The following is a 17,184-nucleotide window of genomic DNA, read 5'->3' on the forward strand; positions in this document are numbered from 1 at the left end:
CAAAACCATCAAGGCAAGCGAGTTGCAGCGGTGCCTTGTGGCAGCCAGTTCCACAGGTTCACCACACCCTGCCATTCTATTCTCTCTGGTCTGAATCTTTTGTTTTTGTGAGATGACTCAATGTTCTGGTATTGTGGGAGGAGAGTTTACGGCAGAAAGAAAAGGGAAAAAAGTCGTTCACACTGCGCTGCACAGAGTTGAACAGTGGAACTCCCTGCTACAGGAGGCAGGGATGATGGCCACCAACCTGGATGGCTTTAATAGAGGATTGGACAAATTCCTGGGTGAGACTGCTCTTCCTCCATAGTCAGAGGCAGCAAGGCTTTCGAATACCAGGTGCTGGAGACCTCGGATGGGGGAGAGTCGCCTTGTGTTCGAATCCTGTTTGTGGATTTCTCCATTCCATTCTGTTCATTGCACTTACATTCCCCCTTTCATGCAAGAGGCTCTTTACAACACCCTGTGAGGTAGGAGAGACTGAGTGGCGCAAGGTCACTCAAGGGGCTTCCATAGCTGAGCAGCTATTTGAACCCTGGTCACTTTTCACCAGTACACAGCCCTGGCTGGTTGGCCACTGTGAAAACAGGATGCTTGCCAGACTAGATGAGCCACTGGCTTGATCCAGCAAGCGCTTAGGTTCAGAAAACAAGAAAAACCTCTCCCTGCCCTTTGCTTGCACCGTACATGAATGCTATAAAAAGCCATCACAGCCAATTGCTGCTTTTCCTGACGCTCCAGTACGGTCAGTTTCCAAATCAACGGTTTTACGATTCCAGCAGGGGATTTGCTTCCTTCCCTCGGACCATTTAAGTCGCCCTTGACAGCAACCAGAAGCAATTCAATGAAGGCTGTGTGCGCTTTCCGTGGTCACATGAGTCCATGAACCCAGAACAAACTCCTGAAGCTGCGTCTGCATGGCAGCCTTTTCCATGGCAAAACCTCCTTGACGTTCAGGAAAGAAAACTCAACATCCCATTTAGCAGTTCAGGCATGCAGAGCGCACCAGGGCCAGATATTTTTGGCCAGTCTTGGTGGGAAAAGGACTTTGGGGGGGGGGGTGAGACCGCCTGCCAGTGTCCCTTTTGCACAAGTTGGGCTTGCAAAGTTCCCTGATTAATCTACGCTTTCTTCCCATAAAGTCCTCCCCATCCTTGGAGCCAGAAATCTGTCCAAATTCAACACAAATATGGGTTGCCTGGGCTGGGCAGAGATCCTTCCAAAACAAGCCATTCCAGAATTGTAGAGTCGGAAGGATCCTCCAAAGGTCATCCAGTCCAATACAGGGATCACGGCTACAGATCCCCAACCGGTGGCCATGCACCCTCTGCTTAAAAACCTCCAAGGAAGAAGAAACCACCACCTTCTGTGAGAGTCCCACCATCAAACAGCTCTTACCGTCAGAAAGTTATTCCTAATGTTCAAGTCAAAATCTCCTTGTAATTTGAATCGGCCAAACTTTTTAACATTTCATTCTCTTCCTGCAAGTTCCTAGTCCTTATGGTTATGCTGGGAAACGGGCAATGTATTGGGAGATGGATTCGCAGTCCCTTCTCTGCTCCTTGGGTCTCACAACAATCTACCTCGCTTGGTTGTTGTTTCTGAGCTCCTGCTGGGACCCAGATGGGAATAACTTGCCCTACTTTAGTGCAGACAACCAGTAACTTCTTGTGCTAAGATACAACTGGTGTGATAACAGCATTCCACCTCTTTTTATCTGGCCAAAGCCATTAATGCACCCTCTGGCCTTATCCTCCTAGCTTCTATAACTCCTGCTCTCTCTGATCTCATTGCCAGGGCTGGCTGGGGCAGATAAAGTTGCAATCCACAAACATCAGGAAGGTTATATTCTTTCCACGGCGGACGCCGCAAACTTGCTTTGTATTTAACTGGGCTCTCTCCCCTTCTCTATTCATTTAATTTAAAAAATACTTGGATGGAAACATAAACCCCTTCTCACTTGTGATCCCCAGAAACTGCTATTCAGAATAGACTGTGCTGGACACTGGAGGCACGACAAGGCCTTCACCAATGTTGTATCGTCTAATCCTCTTTTAAGGCTGCCCGGTTTCATGGCCATCGGCGCATCTTGCGGCAGAGTTTCAGAAGTTAACTCTTCTTGTTTCAGGCAAATGCATAAGAAGCAAAAATAATTATGCAATGCCAGCAATTGTTGTTGTCAGTTACTCAGGGTTGAGAAATGAGGAAGGAGTCTTAAAAAAAAAAAAAAATTCAAAGGCATACTAAGTTGCACCTAGCTCAACATTGTCTGCACTGACTGGCAGCAGTTCTCCAATGTTTCATATTGGGGGGGGGGTTCTCTCCCAGCCCTACCTGGAGATGCCCCCGGGGTTCAGACCCTGGTTCTTCTGCATGCAAGGCTGATGTTCTGCCACTATGCGGCAGCTCTTCACTTAAAAAATCAATATTCTAGTCCTCATGGTCTGGAATAAGGAAGTGACTTAAATGGGAACATAGGAAGTTGCCTTATTCCAAACCAGACCCATTGGTCTATCCAGCTCCGTATTGTCCGACCTGCACTTGTCATCTGAGGTCCCGCTCCTGGAGAAGTTTGGAGAGTGGCAACACAAGAACGGGCCTTTTTGGTGGTGGCTTCCAAAACTGTGGGGTGCTCTCCCCAGAGAGGATTGCCTGGCGCCATCATTGCATGCCTTCAGGTGCCAGGCAAAACCATTCATTTTTGGCCATTAAATAATCTAAGGCTTGTAAAACGGGGGGAGGGGGAGGCTGTTATTCTGATGATTATTTTTCTATTAGGCTGTCAGTATGCTTTTTATTATGGTTCTATCATTGATGTTTTGTAATGTATTTCTAATGTTGTGTACCGCCCCAAGATCTTTTGATAAAGGGTGGTATAAAATAATAATAATAAATATTATTATTATTATTATTATTATTATTATTATTATTATTACCCCTAAACCCTGCCCATCCGGCTGGGATTCCCCAGCCACTCTGGGTGGCTTCCAACAAAATATTAAAATACAATAACCTATTAAACATCAAAAGCTTCCCTAAACAGGGCTGCCTTCAGATGTCTTCTAAATGCCAGATAGTTGTTTATTTCCTTGACATCTGACATCGTTTGGGCTGAACGATGGGGGTGGAGACGCTCCTTCAGATATACTGGACCGAGGCCATTTAGGGCTTTAAAGTATATAAATTTAATTAATAATAATCAGTGTGGTTTAAAGACACACTGAGGGGCAGTATTTCAATATGAGAAGGAAAGTGAGAGTACCCCTAAACATTTTTGAAAGAAAAAAACACTATTATTATTATTAATAATAATAATGCCTACACTGACTGGTAGCGGCTTTCTGGGGTTTCTGGCAGTGGGTGTCCCTCCCAGCCCCCCATGGAGATTTCAGGGTGGACTAAACCTGGGCAGCTCCACCACTCAGCTGCTGCCAGGTGTGTTTCTCTGAGCTGTGCCCTTGCTAGTTGGCACCATGCCCAGGGAAAAGAGCAGCCATGGATGCAACAACCCCCTCCTGGAGAAAACAGTTTCCAATTCCCACCACAGCTCATTGTGGCTCAGCAGCCGAGATCTCAGGGATATGCCAGTGGGGGGGCAAGAGAGTCCTTTGTTGTTGCTGCCACACACACCCCAGCCTCAAAACCCGCAGTGCCTCTTTCGAGGCAGCACAGAGGCACCCTCCCCATGGCAACCGGCTGGTTTTTCCACTCAACCCGGCCTGGATCCCAAGCCGGGGATTGGATGGGCGTCTCAGGTGAGGCGCCGGCCAGCCAAGCAGATCCCGACTCTCGCTGTGGGACCGTTCGCAAGGCAACGGCAGCACCCTGTCAGCTCTGCTCAGCCCCAAGAGGCCGGCTGGGAGACACATTTTCAGGGCACAGAGAGTTTGCTGTTTGACAAGAGGCTGGCGCTCCCTCCTTCGCGCCACCGCTAATGTCCAAAAGGAGCCTAAGAAGAGCTGGCTGGGTCAGGCCAAAGGGGGCCCATCTTGCCGAACTGACCAGGAGTCTCCGAGACCCGAGAGAAGAGGCGGTGGAAGATTAAAGAATATTTTGAAAAAATATGTTAATATTTAAATCTCATAATAGCTTTGGAAGTGGATATAGGCCGTAGGGTGAGGAGGAGAAGATAGTGTATTTTAAAATAGTAAGTGGTAAAATGTCAAGGTTTTTATGGTAAAAGTGTGATAAAAAAATATGGTTAAAAACTATGATATATGTAAACTGCTAAAGGTGAGGTAAAATGAAAATCAGATAGGGAGGACTTGGGGAAGCTCGCCTAACAATGTTTAGAAAAAATAAGGGTAGGACAAGAATTTGCTTCTATTGCCTGTTTTTCTGTTTGTGTTATAAAATGAATAAAAAAATTGGGGGGGGGGAGGGGGGCCCATCTGGTCCAGCATCCTCTTCACAAAGTGGCCAATGAGATACCTATTAGGGGTAACCTGCAGGCAGGATTCTCTCCTCCTGGGGTTTTCAGCAACTGGCATTCGGAAGCATTCCTGCCTCCAGATAAAATAGCCACCAGGGCTAGGAGCCATTGATAGAATCCTAGAACTGTAGAGTTGGCAAGGGTCCCCCAAAGATCATCCAGTCCAACCCCCTGCAATGCAGGAGTCAAAACCGAAGAATCCCTGTCAGGTGACCATCCAAACACTGCTTAAAAACCTCAATCGAAGGCGCACCCACCACTTTCCAAGTCGTCTGTTGCACCGTCAAACAACTCTTCTCAGAAAGTTCTTCCTGATGTTGAGTTGGAATCTCCTTTTAAGGAGATGGGTTCGAGTCCTGCCCTCCGGAGCAGGAGAAAACAAGCTTGCTGCCTCTTCCATGTGAGATATTTGAAGATGGCTCTCCTATATCCTCTCAGACTCCTACCATCCAGGCTAAACATCCCCAACTCCCTCAACCACTCCTCTTAAGACTCTGTTTCCAGACCCTTGATTATCTTGGTTGCCCTCCTCTGCCCACCTCCCAGTTTGTCAATATCCTTCTTAACCTGGGGTGCCCAGAACTGGACACAGGACTCCAGGTGTCTTCTCAGGTCCCACTGTCAGGACTGCAGAAAAGATGTGAAAATTCCTAAACTGTTTAAAAAAAAACAAAAAACGAACATGAAGACCCCGTTAGACTTAGCTTGATGAGCATCCTGTTTTCCCCAAATGGCCAACCAGATGGCCCAATGGGAACCCTTCAAGCAGGTCAACTGACTGCGGTAGCACTTTACCACTTTTGCTTCAGAGCAGCTTGAAATTCAGGGGTACACTGCTCCTGAAGGTGGACGCTCCATCTAGCCAGCCTGACCGGAAGCATTCAAGAGCCTTCTCCTGCTCAGTGGAGTTGTCTAGACCTCCTCTGAAGCAGCTAAACCAACCCCTACCTGGTGACAGCAATTCTGAAAGTTTGTTATGCTTCGGGTGAAGGAAGTTTCTATTTTTTGTCAGGAAGTTTTATAAACCTCCTCTTCTTACTCACTCTTCTACTAAACTGAAAGAATCCCCAAACACTGAAGACTTGAGGTGGGGAACCTCAAGCCTGGGGCTCAATGTGGCCCTCTTCTCCCTTCCATCAGGCCCTTGAGACTTTCCCCAGGCCACAAACACTCCCCCCCAAGGGGAATTGCCAGGCTGGGAAGTGTCCTTGAAGCTGACAAAGCTTACTTAAAGAACGGGAGAGTTGGAAGGGACCCCATGTCTCCTCAGATCCAACCCCTTTCTTGTCTGGACGGAGGATGGCGAGACACGCGTGGGAGCCTGTGTGGAATTGTTGCCCCCTTGAAAAAACACCTCTGGTGGGGGCGGCTTTTATCGAGAACAGCTTTTAATGCATGAAACTACCCTTTCCCCTTCCATTTTCCAAACCACCAACAGCGAACAAGGCAAAAACTCAACCCCAACCGCCCAATCTTCCCATCTTCTCTTGCTTCCTGCTGAGCTCAGATTGGCTCAGGCCGCTTGGCGCGGCACTGCCTCCCCTCTGAATTCGGAAGGCGTCACCCTCGTCTAGTAAGGCAAGGCCCGGTGGGGTGGGGTGGGGAGCCCCCTAACCCCACCGGGCCCAGAACAAGGAAAGGAAAAGGCTTGGAAAAGAACATCACAGTGAGAACGGCGCGGTCCTCGGCGGATAAGGCACACAGGCAGCGGAGGAGCGCGACGACAACGGCTCTCCCTTTGGCACTGCCCAAACCGTCCTCTCCACCCGCCGAGGAGTCCGGGAGAGACCACAAGAGGCAGCTCAGTCCGTCAGGAACTTCTTCTCGCTGTCGGGGCCCCGGGCGCCCGGGCAGAAGTCGGAGCGCATGAGGCGCGAGAAGTAGATGAGGATCATGCCGTCGAGAAGGACCAGGTTGACCATGAGGAAAGCGCCCTGGCCGCGCATCTCCACGAAGCGGATGAAGTACCAGGTCAGGTAGGCCTGGGGGGCCAGGCGGAAGAGGAAGTAGACCACCACGTTGACGTACTTGTTGACCAGGTAGAGGGTGGGGAAGGGCAGGTGGCCCAGGCGCATCATCATGCGGAGGGTCAGGAAGATGTTGCTCACCTCCACAAAGAGGGTCACCAGGCCGGCGGCCACAAAGCGGTTCAGGAGAATCCCAGAAAACAATCCCATGATGGCCTGAGGAGGAAAGAGGAGGAGAGGGAGGAATCGTGTCTTTAAACATAATAATAGGTGAAGATGAAGTTGACGGGCAAAACAAACTACAGTGGTACTTTGGGTTAAGAACTTAATTCGTTCTGGAGGTCCATACTTAACCTGAAACTGTTCTTAACCTGAAGCACCACTTTAGCTAATGGGGCCTACCGCTGCCACTGTGCAATTTCTGTTCTCATCCTGAAGCAAAGTTCTTAACCCGAGGTACTATTTCTAGGTTAGCGGAGTCTAACCTGAAGCATCTGTAACCTGAGGTAAAATGAAATGGTAAATGGGCCCCTGACCATGAGGTCCAGTCGTGACCGACTCTGGGGTTGCAGCGCTCATCTCGCTTTATTGGCCGAGGGAGCCAGCGTACAGCTTCTGGGTCATGTGGCCAGCATGACTAAGCCGCTTCTGGCAAACCAGAGCAGCGCATGGAAATGCCGTTTACCTTCCCACCGGAGCGGTACCTATTTATCTACTTGCACTTGACGAGCTTTTGAACTGCTAGGTGGGCAGGAGCAGGGACCGAGCAACGGGAGCTCATCCCGTCACAGGGATTCGAACCGCCGACCTTCTGATCGGCAAGTCCTAGGCTCTGTGGTTTAACCCACAGTGTCACCCGCGTCCCTTCGAACCCGAGGTACCACTGTAATGAACTATGCAGGACACACCAGACAATCTGAAACCCTAGAAAGAATAAGGATATTGTTCTTCTTTTATTTCCTTTTTCTCTCTTCTTTTTTTAAAAAAGGGAGAAATGTTCAGGCATAATTAGTAAACTTTGCGTATTGGCTTCTACATTAGTTGACCTCTTAAAGGTCACTTGTAATCATATGCATAAGGTTTTAAAATTGGATAGTTAAGAGTATAAGACTCAGTGGACGTGTATAAATGAGTAGAAAAAATGGAACCAGGAGGGGGAGTCTGCGGGAAGTCAATTAAGAAGTGTGATTTTTTAAATCTGTCCTTTTGTTATCATAAAGTATCAAAACAAAACATAATAATAGGCAGCCCTGCTAGATCAGGCCAGAGCGGGATCATTTGCCCAGCACTCTTGCTGTCCCGGAATCATGAGGACTAGGAACTCGCCACTTAAAAACAAAAGCGAGTTTCTCTGAAAGCTGAATTCTGCAGTGTCAAAGAACATCAGAAGAGCCTGCTGAATCAGACTCAAGGAGCCCCTGGGCCTAGCCCAGCATCCTGTTCTCACAGATGTCTAAGAGTTCCAGTGTTAAGAGAAAAAAGCTTTTCACTATCCACTTTCTTCATGCCAGACATGATTTTATAAATGTCTATTGCGTTGTCTCTTCTTCACCTTTTCTCTAAACTAAAACGTCCCAAACTTTCCCTCTGAAGAGAGCTGTTCCACTCCCTTGATCATTTTGGTCTATCAGAGTAGCAGAGATTAGCAAATCAAGGGATTCCCAGAACTGTAGTGTTGGAAGGGAACCCAGAGGGCATCCCGCTCACCCCCTTGGTCAAGGGAAGATCTGGAACACAGGATGCAGCCACAGCAGATAAGGCCCCGCAAACTCTGGAGTCTGCCAAAACCTCTTGCCTGCTTTGATAGAGGGTGGTGAGCATGTGCAGAAACCCTGTACTTGCGTGACCTCATTCTACCTTTTTAAAAGTTATTTTTCTCATATTTAGTAAAGCAAGCTTAAAAACACTGACAATACCAAGCTCGTTTATATCACAATTTGCAAACGGCACACATTCATGTTTACTAACGAACTCGTGAAACGGGACCTTTTTCCAGCAGGGGAAAATAAAAAAGAAAAACCAGGGAAATTTCCTGCTTCGCATCTCTGTGACTCAGAGCCAGCCGAGGGCGGCCACCGGCCTCTGAGTTGCCTCTCCTGGCCCACGAGGGCCGGTACTTGCCATGGCATGGTGGACCAGGTACTCCCACGAGGCCCGAGACTGGCGGCAGACGATGATGTCCAGAGTGTCATGGATGAAATAACCTGGGGAGGAAGAAGAAGAGTTATAGAGTTGGAAGGGACCTCGTGGGTCATCCACCCCAATCCCCTGCAGGAAGAGGTTCGCTCTCGCCACCCTCTGCACCCCCAAGGATGGGGGAACCTGCGGTGTGGCCTTCCGGGATGCACAGGAACAGACTTGGTCATTTTTGATAATATGGCGCCCTGAGCGAGGCCAAAATTTGGTGCCCCAAAACGAATCATCTCCATTTTGGCCCCTCGGCCTGGCGCCCTGTGTGGAGGAACTGCTCTAAATCTGGTGCCAGGACTCCAATTCCCATCTTACCATCACCTAAAACTATTTAAAGGCCCAAAACTTTTATCCTTTTACCCTGAAAGGTTAGCACCCCAACCCCCTTGAATTTCAGCTCTTTTAAAACTCCTGCACCAAAAATGATCTAAGCCGCTTTGAGATTATTATTTTGTGAAAACGTTGCGAGTAAAAGGACGAAAATGACAACACTGTGACCTTGGGGTATTAAACTGAGGAACACGGGGAGGTACCACTGGCCCATCTAGCTCAGTACTGCCTGCACTGACTGGCAGCAGCTCTCTAGGGTCTCTCCCAGCCCAACGTGGGGGTGCTACTGAACCTTTTGCATGCCAAGCAGAGCCTCTGCCTTTGAGCCTTAAAATACATCAAGACTCCAGTCCTCAGAGTTGGTTTTAAATCAGAACAAAAGAAGTCGCTTTTTTCTAACTCAAGACCATTCATCATCCACCTAGCTCAGTACTGTCCACACTGACCGGCAGCAGCACTCCAAGGTTTCAGACAGGAGTCTTTTGCCTACCTGGAGACACCAGGGATTGAACCTGGGATCGCCTGCACACAAGGCAGAGGCTCTGCCACTGAGCTAGCCTGTATTCAAGGAAGTCACATGAGGGAGCGGCCCAGCCTGCTCACAATCCCCTCTTTCTGGGCCCAGGAAAACCTCGCGTTCACGCAGAAGGCTCCAAATATTGATGGGCACCCAGCAGAATCAGGGCAGCCTCAAACTCCACAATACAGAGCACAGCTCCCAACTCTCAGCTGGGGAAAAATTAGCAACACCAGCCGTGTTTCCGTTACGCTGTTGAGCAAAAAAGGAAGTTGGCAGCAGCGCTGAGTGTCTGGTGGATTTTATTTCCATACAGCTGACCTGCAGAACTACCTTGCTGCAGCACGCGATATCGGGAGGGTTTGCACGCCAAGGGACGGCAGAAAAATATCTGCACAGAGAAATCACGGGGGCACGTGAGGTCGACCCAAAGCAGCGCCAGAAACTCTGCCTGGTTCCCTGTAACTTCACTTTTCGCGGTGAGGGAACCGCCGGAAGGCCATCAGAGCTGGACCTCAGTTTCTGGGGTGGAGACGCTCCTTCAGCTAAATGGGGCTGAGGCCATTTAGGGCTTCAAAGGTCAGCACCAACACTTTGAACGGCGCTCGCAAACGTCCTGGGAGCCTTCTCCTCCGTGACCTAACAAGAGCCTGCTAGATCGGGCCCAAAGGGGCCCATCTAGTCCATCAGGCCGTTCCCACCGTAGCCAAATGCCCCAAAGACCAGATAGACTGCCTGAGGACCTGGAGGTTCCATAAGACCATAGGAAGACCCTGGTTGCTGGATCAGGCCAGAGGTCCTTCTAGACCAGCCTCGTATTCTCACAGCGGCCAACCAAGTGCCCCAATGGGAACCCCACAATCTTGATCGCCAACAGCAGCTCTGCCCTCCTGACATTTCCAGCAACTGGCATTCAGAAGCATCCCTTCCTCTGACCGCCGTGGCAGAGCAGAGCCATGGCGGCTAGTAGCCCAGTCCATGGGACTCTCAAGAGTCTCCTCCAGCACCATAATTCAAAAGCGCCAAAGAATGGATGCTTTTGAATTCTGGTGCTGGAGGAGACTCTTGAGAGTCCCATGGACTGCAAGAAGATCAAACCCCTCCGTTCTGAAGGAAATCAGCCCTGAGTGCTCAATGGAAGGACGGATCCTGAAGCTGAGGCTCCAAGACTTTGGCCGCCTCATGAGAAGAGAAGACTCCCTGGAAAAGACCCTGATGTTGGGAAAGATGGAGGGCACAAGGAGAAGGGGACGACAGAGGACAAGATGGTGGGACAGTGTTCTCGAAGCTACGCACATGAGTTTGACCAAACTGCGGGAGGCAGTGGAAGACAGGAGGGCCTGGCGTGCTCTGGTCCAGGGGGTCACGAAGAGGCGGACACGACTAAACGACTCAACAACAACAACAAAAACAACAGCCTTCGATAGCCCTCTCCTCTACAGACTCCCATCATCCCTGACCGCTAGCTGGGAGCCATATCAGAAACATCTGGAGGTCAGGCGATTGGCAAAAGCCATCCCCGATTCTTGCCCCCCCCCCCCCGGGCAATCAATCCGACTAATGTTTTAACAATGCAGTTTAAAAGCTTCTGAAAGCCCTGCTCATTATTTCAGCTTACAACTGCTCTTAACTTAGGAAGAAAGGCATTAAGTGTAGATGCATCAAAATACGGGAAATGCAAGCCATTATCCTATCTACCCGATCCAAAAACCACACATACAGCAGTTGCTCATCTTCTGTGGGAAAAGGCTGCTAAACCTTCCATCTCTCTGAGCTGCATCTTGGAGAATCAGAGAGTTGAAAAGGGCCTTCAAGGGTTATCCAGTCCATCTCCTTGCAATGCCGGAATAGCATCTATATTATTATTATTATTATTATTATTATTATTATTATTATTATTATTACTACTACTACTATTATTATTATTATTATTACCCCTAAGTCCTTTTCACATGGACTGCTGTCAAGCCAGGTGTCCTCCATCCTATATCTGTGAATGTGATTATTCCCAATTATTACATTTGTCCCCACTGAAATCCAGTATGTTTCCAAGCACATTTCAAAGCATTGTTGCTGACCTTTAAAGCCCCAAATGGCCTCAGCCCAGTAGACCTGAAGGAGCGTCTCCACCCCCATCGTTCAGCCCAGACACTGAGGTCCAGCGCCGAGGGCCTTCTGGCAGTTCCCTCCCTGGGAGAAGTGAGGTTACAGGGAACCAGGCAGAGGGCCTTCTCGGTAGTGGCACCCGCCCTGTGAAACGCCCTCCCAGCAGATGTCAAAGAGAAAAACAACTACCTAACATTTAGAAGACATCTGAAGGGAGCTCTATTTAGGGAAGTTTTTAATATTTAATGCTGTATTGTTTTTAACACTTGATTGGGAGCTGCCCAGAGTGGCTGGGGAAACTCAGCCAGATGGGCGGGGTATAAATAATAAATTATTATTATTATTATTATTATTACTTCCTTTTTTGGCAAAACTACTCTGCGCCGCCTTTTGCCCGTTAGGCTGCCTTACTCCATCAGAGACAAGGCACTGGGTTGCTGCCCGCCTGAGCCCAGCACCGCTAGCATCACCTGCTTCTCACCTGCAGAAACACACAGCAGCAGATGCCCGGATCGAGAGGTTGAGTTGATGAGGTCGGCAAAAGCCCCAGGCATTTTCCACACCCTGGTTCACGGGATAGAAAACAAAACAAGAGATTCACAAGTTAGGACAGGCCATCTACAATGAGGACTTTTAAAAAGGGTAAATTCAGGAGAAACAAGTTCCTCCTGGCCCAAGCCTTACCAGGGTCACACGTTCTTTAAGGGCCAGTCCTGTTCCTTGATCAACCCACAAAATCCATGTCATATTACAAGGAAGAGATCCCTGAGCAAAACTGGTGGATCATGGAACTAAGCCAAACTAAGGGGAAGGGAGTATATGACAGGCACAGACCACCAGAATTACTGGCCAGGGAAAGCTAGGCTCCTTCACAGACCCAAAACGGGATCACTTGCACACAGACACAAATGCAAACTAAAATAAACAAGATTCACATTAGATGTCTCAAATCCAGCACAGATACCATTTAGAATTTCCCTAAATTCAAAATGGGGGCGTTCTTTCCTTCTCCAAAATCCCAAGTGTTTAAAAAGAGAGACAGACAGAAACAGAGAAAACTCCAAAAAATAAATAAATTGGTTTGTTGTTGTTATTAGCTGCTACCAACTAAAGCAAGTCTGCTTTTAGCACAATGTCTGCCACTCTTTAAAGTCTGTTTAAAATGTTTTGTCCCGTTTTATAAAATGATTAAGATTATTTTTTAGCAGTATATAAATATTGCTAAATAAAACAACATAGCATTACGAAGAATAACCATTTATTGCAACATGCGGTGGTGTGGGGAACTTCATGGCCTCTCTCTCGAAGACAACCATTAGGGATTTCCTAATGCACGAAGATCCGAAACCAGGTTCTTGGCGTTCACACACACAAGCGCACAGATGTCCTTTTTCACAACCAAGAGATTCTGGCTGGCATCTTGCCAGCACCTGCTGGAATGAGGAGGGGCTGGAGACCCACAACAGGTGCATAGTGGCAGGGGGCGACCACCTGCGCCAGCCCCCTTGGGCAACCCCAGCCTGCTAAGAGAGGCTGTGCCAAGGCAGGGATTGACACATCCAGGGCCCCGCCTGCGGCCTCCTCTTGGGGAGACGGACCGGTTTTCTCCTTCGGAGAAGGTGAGTTAAGAAACATGGGAAAGAACAGGCAGTGTGGGAGAGCAGGGCATCAGGCAACTTGGCCAGCTGCAGGCTTCCTTGGACGTTGCAAAACCCCGCTGAGGTTCACCAGGTTCCCTCCCCAAATCTGTGTGGGCTTCCTTGCGAGTAGGGCGGCCCACACTCTGTGTACACTCAGGGGCACCCTCTCCTTCCATTGACTTATTTCTGGTCTCTCCAGTTTTCCTGGAACAGGGCTGACCTCGAGGAAATTTGCCAGGAAGCACCTTCTAGGGAACAGGTAGAACCAGGAAAGGGAAGATCCATCATCTCCAAGGACAAAAGCAGCCTTGTTTCAAGGCCCCGGCAGGCAGGCCTTGGCAAGAGCCTGAGAACAGGAGCCGGGTCTTAACCTGAGTGGCGCTGGCGCCAGGCTGCTGCCCTGGGAGAGAGGAGGGCAGGGAACAGAAGCCGCATCTGGTAGCCCCACCCTGGGGAGCAACTTCTTCTTTCAAAAAGAGACAAGGGGGGAAAATGTCCTCTGTTTTGCAACATGCTGTCTAGGCTGCAGGAGGGGTGACACTCTGTACATGCCCAGAAACCACCACCACCACCACCCTCACTCCCAGCCACCACAACGCCAGCCTTGCAAAATACATCCTCCCTGAGAGATGATGTTTATGTAAGGAGCGTTCTCTGTGCATGTGCAAAGGCAACCAGGCTCTGGGAAGTGCAAAGGCAGTGGCGGGGGAGGCACTTTGTGCATGCTCAGAGACCACCCCACCCCCACCTAGAAACCCACCCCAGCTTTCCAAGACGCCTTTTCCCCGGCAGTGGACTGGGGGGGAGGGATGGGAAGGGGGGTCTCTCTGTGCATGCTCAGAGGCAGCCTCGCCCCGGGTGCCGATCCAAGAGGGGAGGGCACTCTGTACATGCCCAGAAACAACAACCACCACCCTCACTCCCAGCCACCACAACGCCAGCCTTGCAAAATACATCATTCCTGAGAGATGATGTTTATGTAAGGAGCATTCTCTGGGCATGTCCACTGGCAAGCAGGCTCCGGGAAGTGCAAAGGCAGCAGCGGCGGCGGCGGGGAAGGCACTTTGTGCATGCTCAGAGACCACCCCCACCCCGGCTTTCCGTGACGCCTTTTCCCCAGCAGTGGACTGGCGGGGGGGGGTGTCTCTCTGTGCATGCTCAGAGGCAGCTTGGCCCCAGGAGGAGAGGGCGGCCCTGTTCCGCACTCACCCGACCACGGCCCAGATCCCGGCCACGACGGAGTGGACGAAGGAGACGAGCAGGTTCCTCCAGCGCCAGGTGCGCGTAGCGTCGAGGCGGACGTGCGCCGGCAGCGGGCTGAGCCGGAGCCCCTGGCGGAGGGCGGCGAAGGCCAGCGTGGAGCCCGCCACCAGCCCCGCCGAGCGCAGCCACGGGCCCATCGCCCGCCCGCCCGCCTGCCTCCCCGCTCCCGGCGCGCCGCCCCGGCCCACGTGCGCGCCCGCCCGCCGGGAGGAGCCCCGCCCAGGGGAGGAGCCCGCCCAGGCCACGCCCAGGGGAGGGGCCGCCGCCGCCAGGCCACGCCCCCGCCCGCTGTGCGATTGTCACCGTCGCCCCATTGTTGTTGGGCGGCGCTGCAGCGCTATCGCGACGGGGGCACTATTAATATTATTATTATTATTATCATCATTATCAATCACCCAGTAATATTAGCAGCTTCGTTCTCAAGCTGCCAAGGAGTAATATTATTATTATTATTATTATTATTATTATTATTATTACTATTATTATTATTATTATTCACCCAGTGATATTAGCAGCTTCGTCTTCAAGCTGCCAAGGAGTAATAATATTATTATTATTATTATTATTATTATTATTATTATTATTAATCACCCAGTGATATTAGCAGCTTCGTCTTCAAGCTGCCAAGGAGTAATAACATCATCATCATCATCATCATCATTATTATTACATCTTGTCTATTTTTTTAAAAAATCATCATAACCAGGGCCGGATTTAGGTTTGATGAGGCCCTAAGCTACTGAAGGGAATGGGGCCCTGTATATGTCCAGCTGTCAACAACAAATTGTTGCTGTTTTTTGTGTTGAATATATGCTATATGGTAATTTATGGATCTAATAGGTATCTAAAGCCATTTGCCACTGTTGCTGTATGTAGGTTTATTTTATTTGTTTTTGTCTTATATTTTGGAAATGTACATCCAGAATTTTTTCCTTTAAGTCTTTTGGGGGCCCCCAAAGCTATAGCTTGTTTAGCTTATACGTAAATCTGGCACTGATCATCACCCCAGTGATAAGAAGAGTATCATCTTCGTCCTCAAGGTGCACATAATAAGGACTTTATTATCATTTTATGGCTTTATTTCTAGTGGCCTCGCCATATGGAATTGCCACTGATTTTTTGCGCGAGCCTGCAATAACACCTCTTTTTTAAAAATAGAAACCAGCCTTGTGGTACTTATGAATGCTAACAGTATTATGGTGACTATTAATTAAATTGTATACTGCGTACAGGCCCTTGTTCTCCCTCCAGCTGAAGACTTTCTTGTTCCAACAGGCTGTTGGCAACTGACTGCTTTTAATGAAAGGGCTGGTACTGTGCTGTTTTATTGTAATGATCTGTATGTTGTAAACATATTATAATGCATACACATTCTGTTACTATTTACATTTTTTTTAAGGATTGCTTCCCCATCCCATTTGTTTGGCTGTCTCTTTTTTACCTTGAGTCCCTTGCCAGGGAGGAAAGCAAGATATAAATATATATTATAGGTCGAAAATGGCTTCTTTTATTACGGCCAGAGCGACAGTCCACGTCACCAGATGCGCAGAGCATTAGCCTGAGTTGTCACTGAGCCACTGATGTGAAGAGTGGGCCCTTTGACACTGGGTGGCAGCAACACACCACAATATTTGATGGGCCGTTTTTTGTTTATCCAGAGACTTTCCTTGCTGGGGAAGAAGGATAAGGCTTTCGCCAGGCACCTGGAATAGTTATTTCACTCGATTTTCCCCGGCCGAATGCCCCTCACTCTCTTCACACGGTGCAGCCTTAAACTCGTGAATCTGCTGCAAAGAGATATTGGCAGTGAACACCAGCCTGAGCAGTTTAAAAGAGGATTAGATGAAATTCATGGGGGATAAGGCTACATAAGAACATAAGGAGAGCATCAGGCCAAGGGCCCCTCTGGTCCAGCATCTTCTCGTAGGGTCTGAGCACACAGGATGGAGGTTTTCCATTCCTGATCTAACGTATTGTCCTTCTCCAGATTTGGTGGCAGAGACCAGTTCCGATCTGTGCTCCCTCTGGTTTACTTTGGGCCTCTTTGCCTACCTTGCGGGTTTGTTGTGAGAATCAAAGAAGGGGAAGACATTGTGTCTGCTGCTTTGGGTTCCTTGGAGCAATGGTGTGTGTGCATGTTTATTTATTTATTTATTTTAAATACTTTTTATTGGCTTTTTCAGTTAAACAAAAAACAAACAAAACCAAGCAAAAACAAACAAATTATAATAAAATCATCTTTACATTCATTTTTGGTATCATCATCTTATTTACATTGCATTATATCACGCCTCGACTTCCTTCCCTCCCAGTTGCAGGTTTCTTGGTTTACCTCTTCTCTTACAGTTTCTTTCCCAATTATGTACGCAGCACAAGGTTTATGTTAATCCTACTGTAGTTCTTAAACTTCTACAATGATATTCAATATATGTTACAAATTTACTCCATTCTTCAATAAACTTTGTACCTTTTTGGTGTCTAATTTTATGTGTCATTTTCGCTAATTCTGCATATTCGAAAAATTTTACTTGCCAATCCATAACAGTAGGGATCTCTGATGATTTCCATTTTTGTGCTATCAAAACCCTAGCAGTGCATGTTTAAATGTGAAACCTGAAGGAGCATCTCCACCCCCATCGTTCAGCCCACTGAGGTCCAGCTCTGAGGGCCTTCTCGGTAGTGGCGCCCACCCTGTGGAAGACCCTCCCATCAGATGTCAAGGAAATAAACAACTATCCGATG

The 17,184-nt window shown here is 48.7% G+C and overlaps 1 protein-coding gene across 1 annotated transcript; it reads right to left on the reverse strand.

Annotated features, from left to right (window-relative positions):
- Positions 1-5,799: 5,799 nt before the first annotated feature.
- TLCD1 (TLC domain containing 1) lies at positions 5,800-14,617 on the reverse strand. Its single transcript, XM_083588097.1, has 4 exons — positions 14,389-14,617; positions 12,021-12,103; positions 8,518-8,600; positions 5,800-6,612 (listed from the first exon to the last, which is right to left on the reverse strand). The coding sequence occupies exons 1-4, from the start codon at positions 14,577-14,579 to the stop codon at positions 6,232-6,234; spliced, it is 738 nt and encodes a 245-aa protein (XP_083444223.1). The 5' UTR covers positions 14,580-14,617; the 3' UTR covers positions 5,800-6,231.
- Positions 14,618-17,184: the final 2,567 nt, after the last annotated feature.

This window comes from Podarcis filfolensis, assembly GCF_964270895.1.
Source record: "Podarcis filfolensis genome assembly, chromosome: 15".
Lineage (NCBI taxonomy): Eukaryota > Metazoa > Chordata > Lepidosauria > Squamata > Lacertidae > Podarcis > Podarcis filfolensis.

Bases quoted from the DNA above. Each gene is read 5' to 3' on its own strand.
- TLCD1 (XM_083588097.1), bottom strand. From the start codon at position 14,579: ATGGGCCCGTGGCTGCGCTCGGCGGGGCTGGTGGCGGGCTCCACGCTG. The intron at 12,104-14,388 runs GTGAGTGCGGAA...CCCGTGAACCAG, and splicing joins GGGATCTGGGCCGTGGTCGG to GGTGTGGAAAATGCCTGGGG. The intron at 6,613-8,517 runs GCAAGTACCGGC...TTTCCTCCTCAG, and splicing joins ACCTGGTCCACCATGCCATG to GCCATCATGGGATTGTTTTC.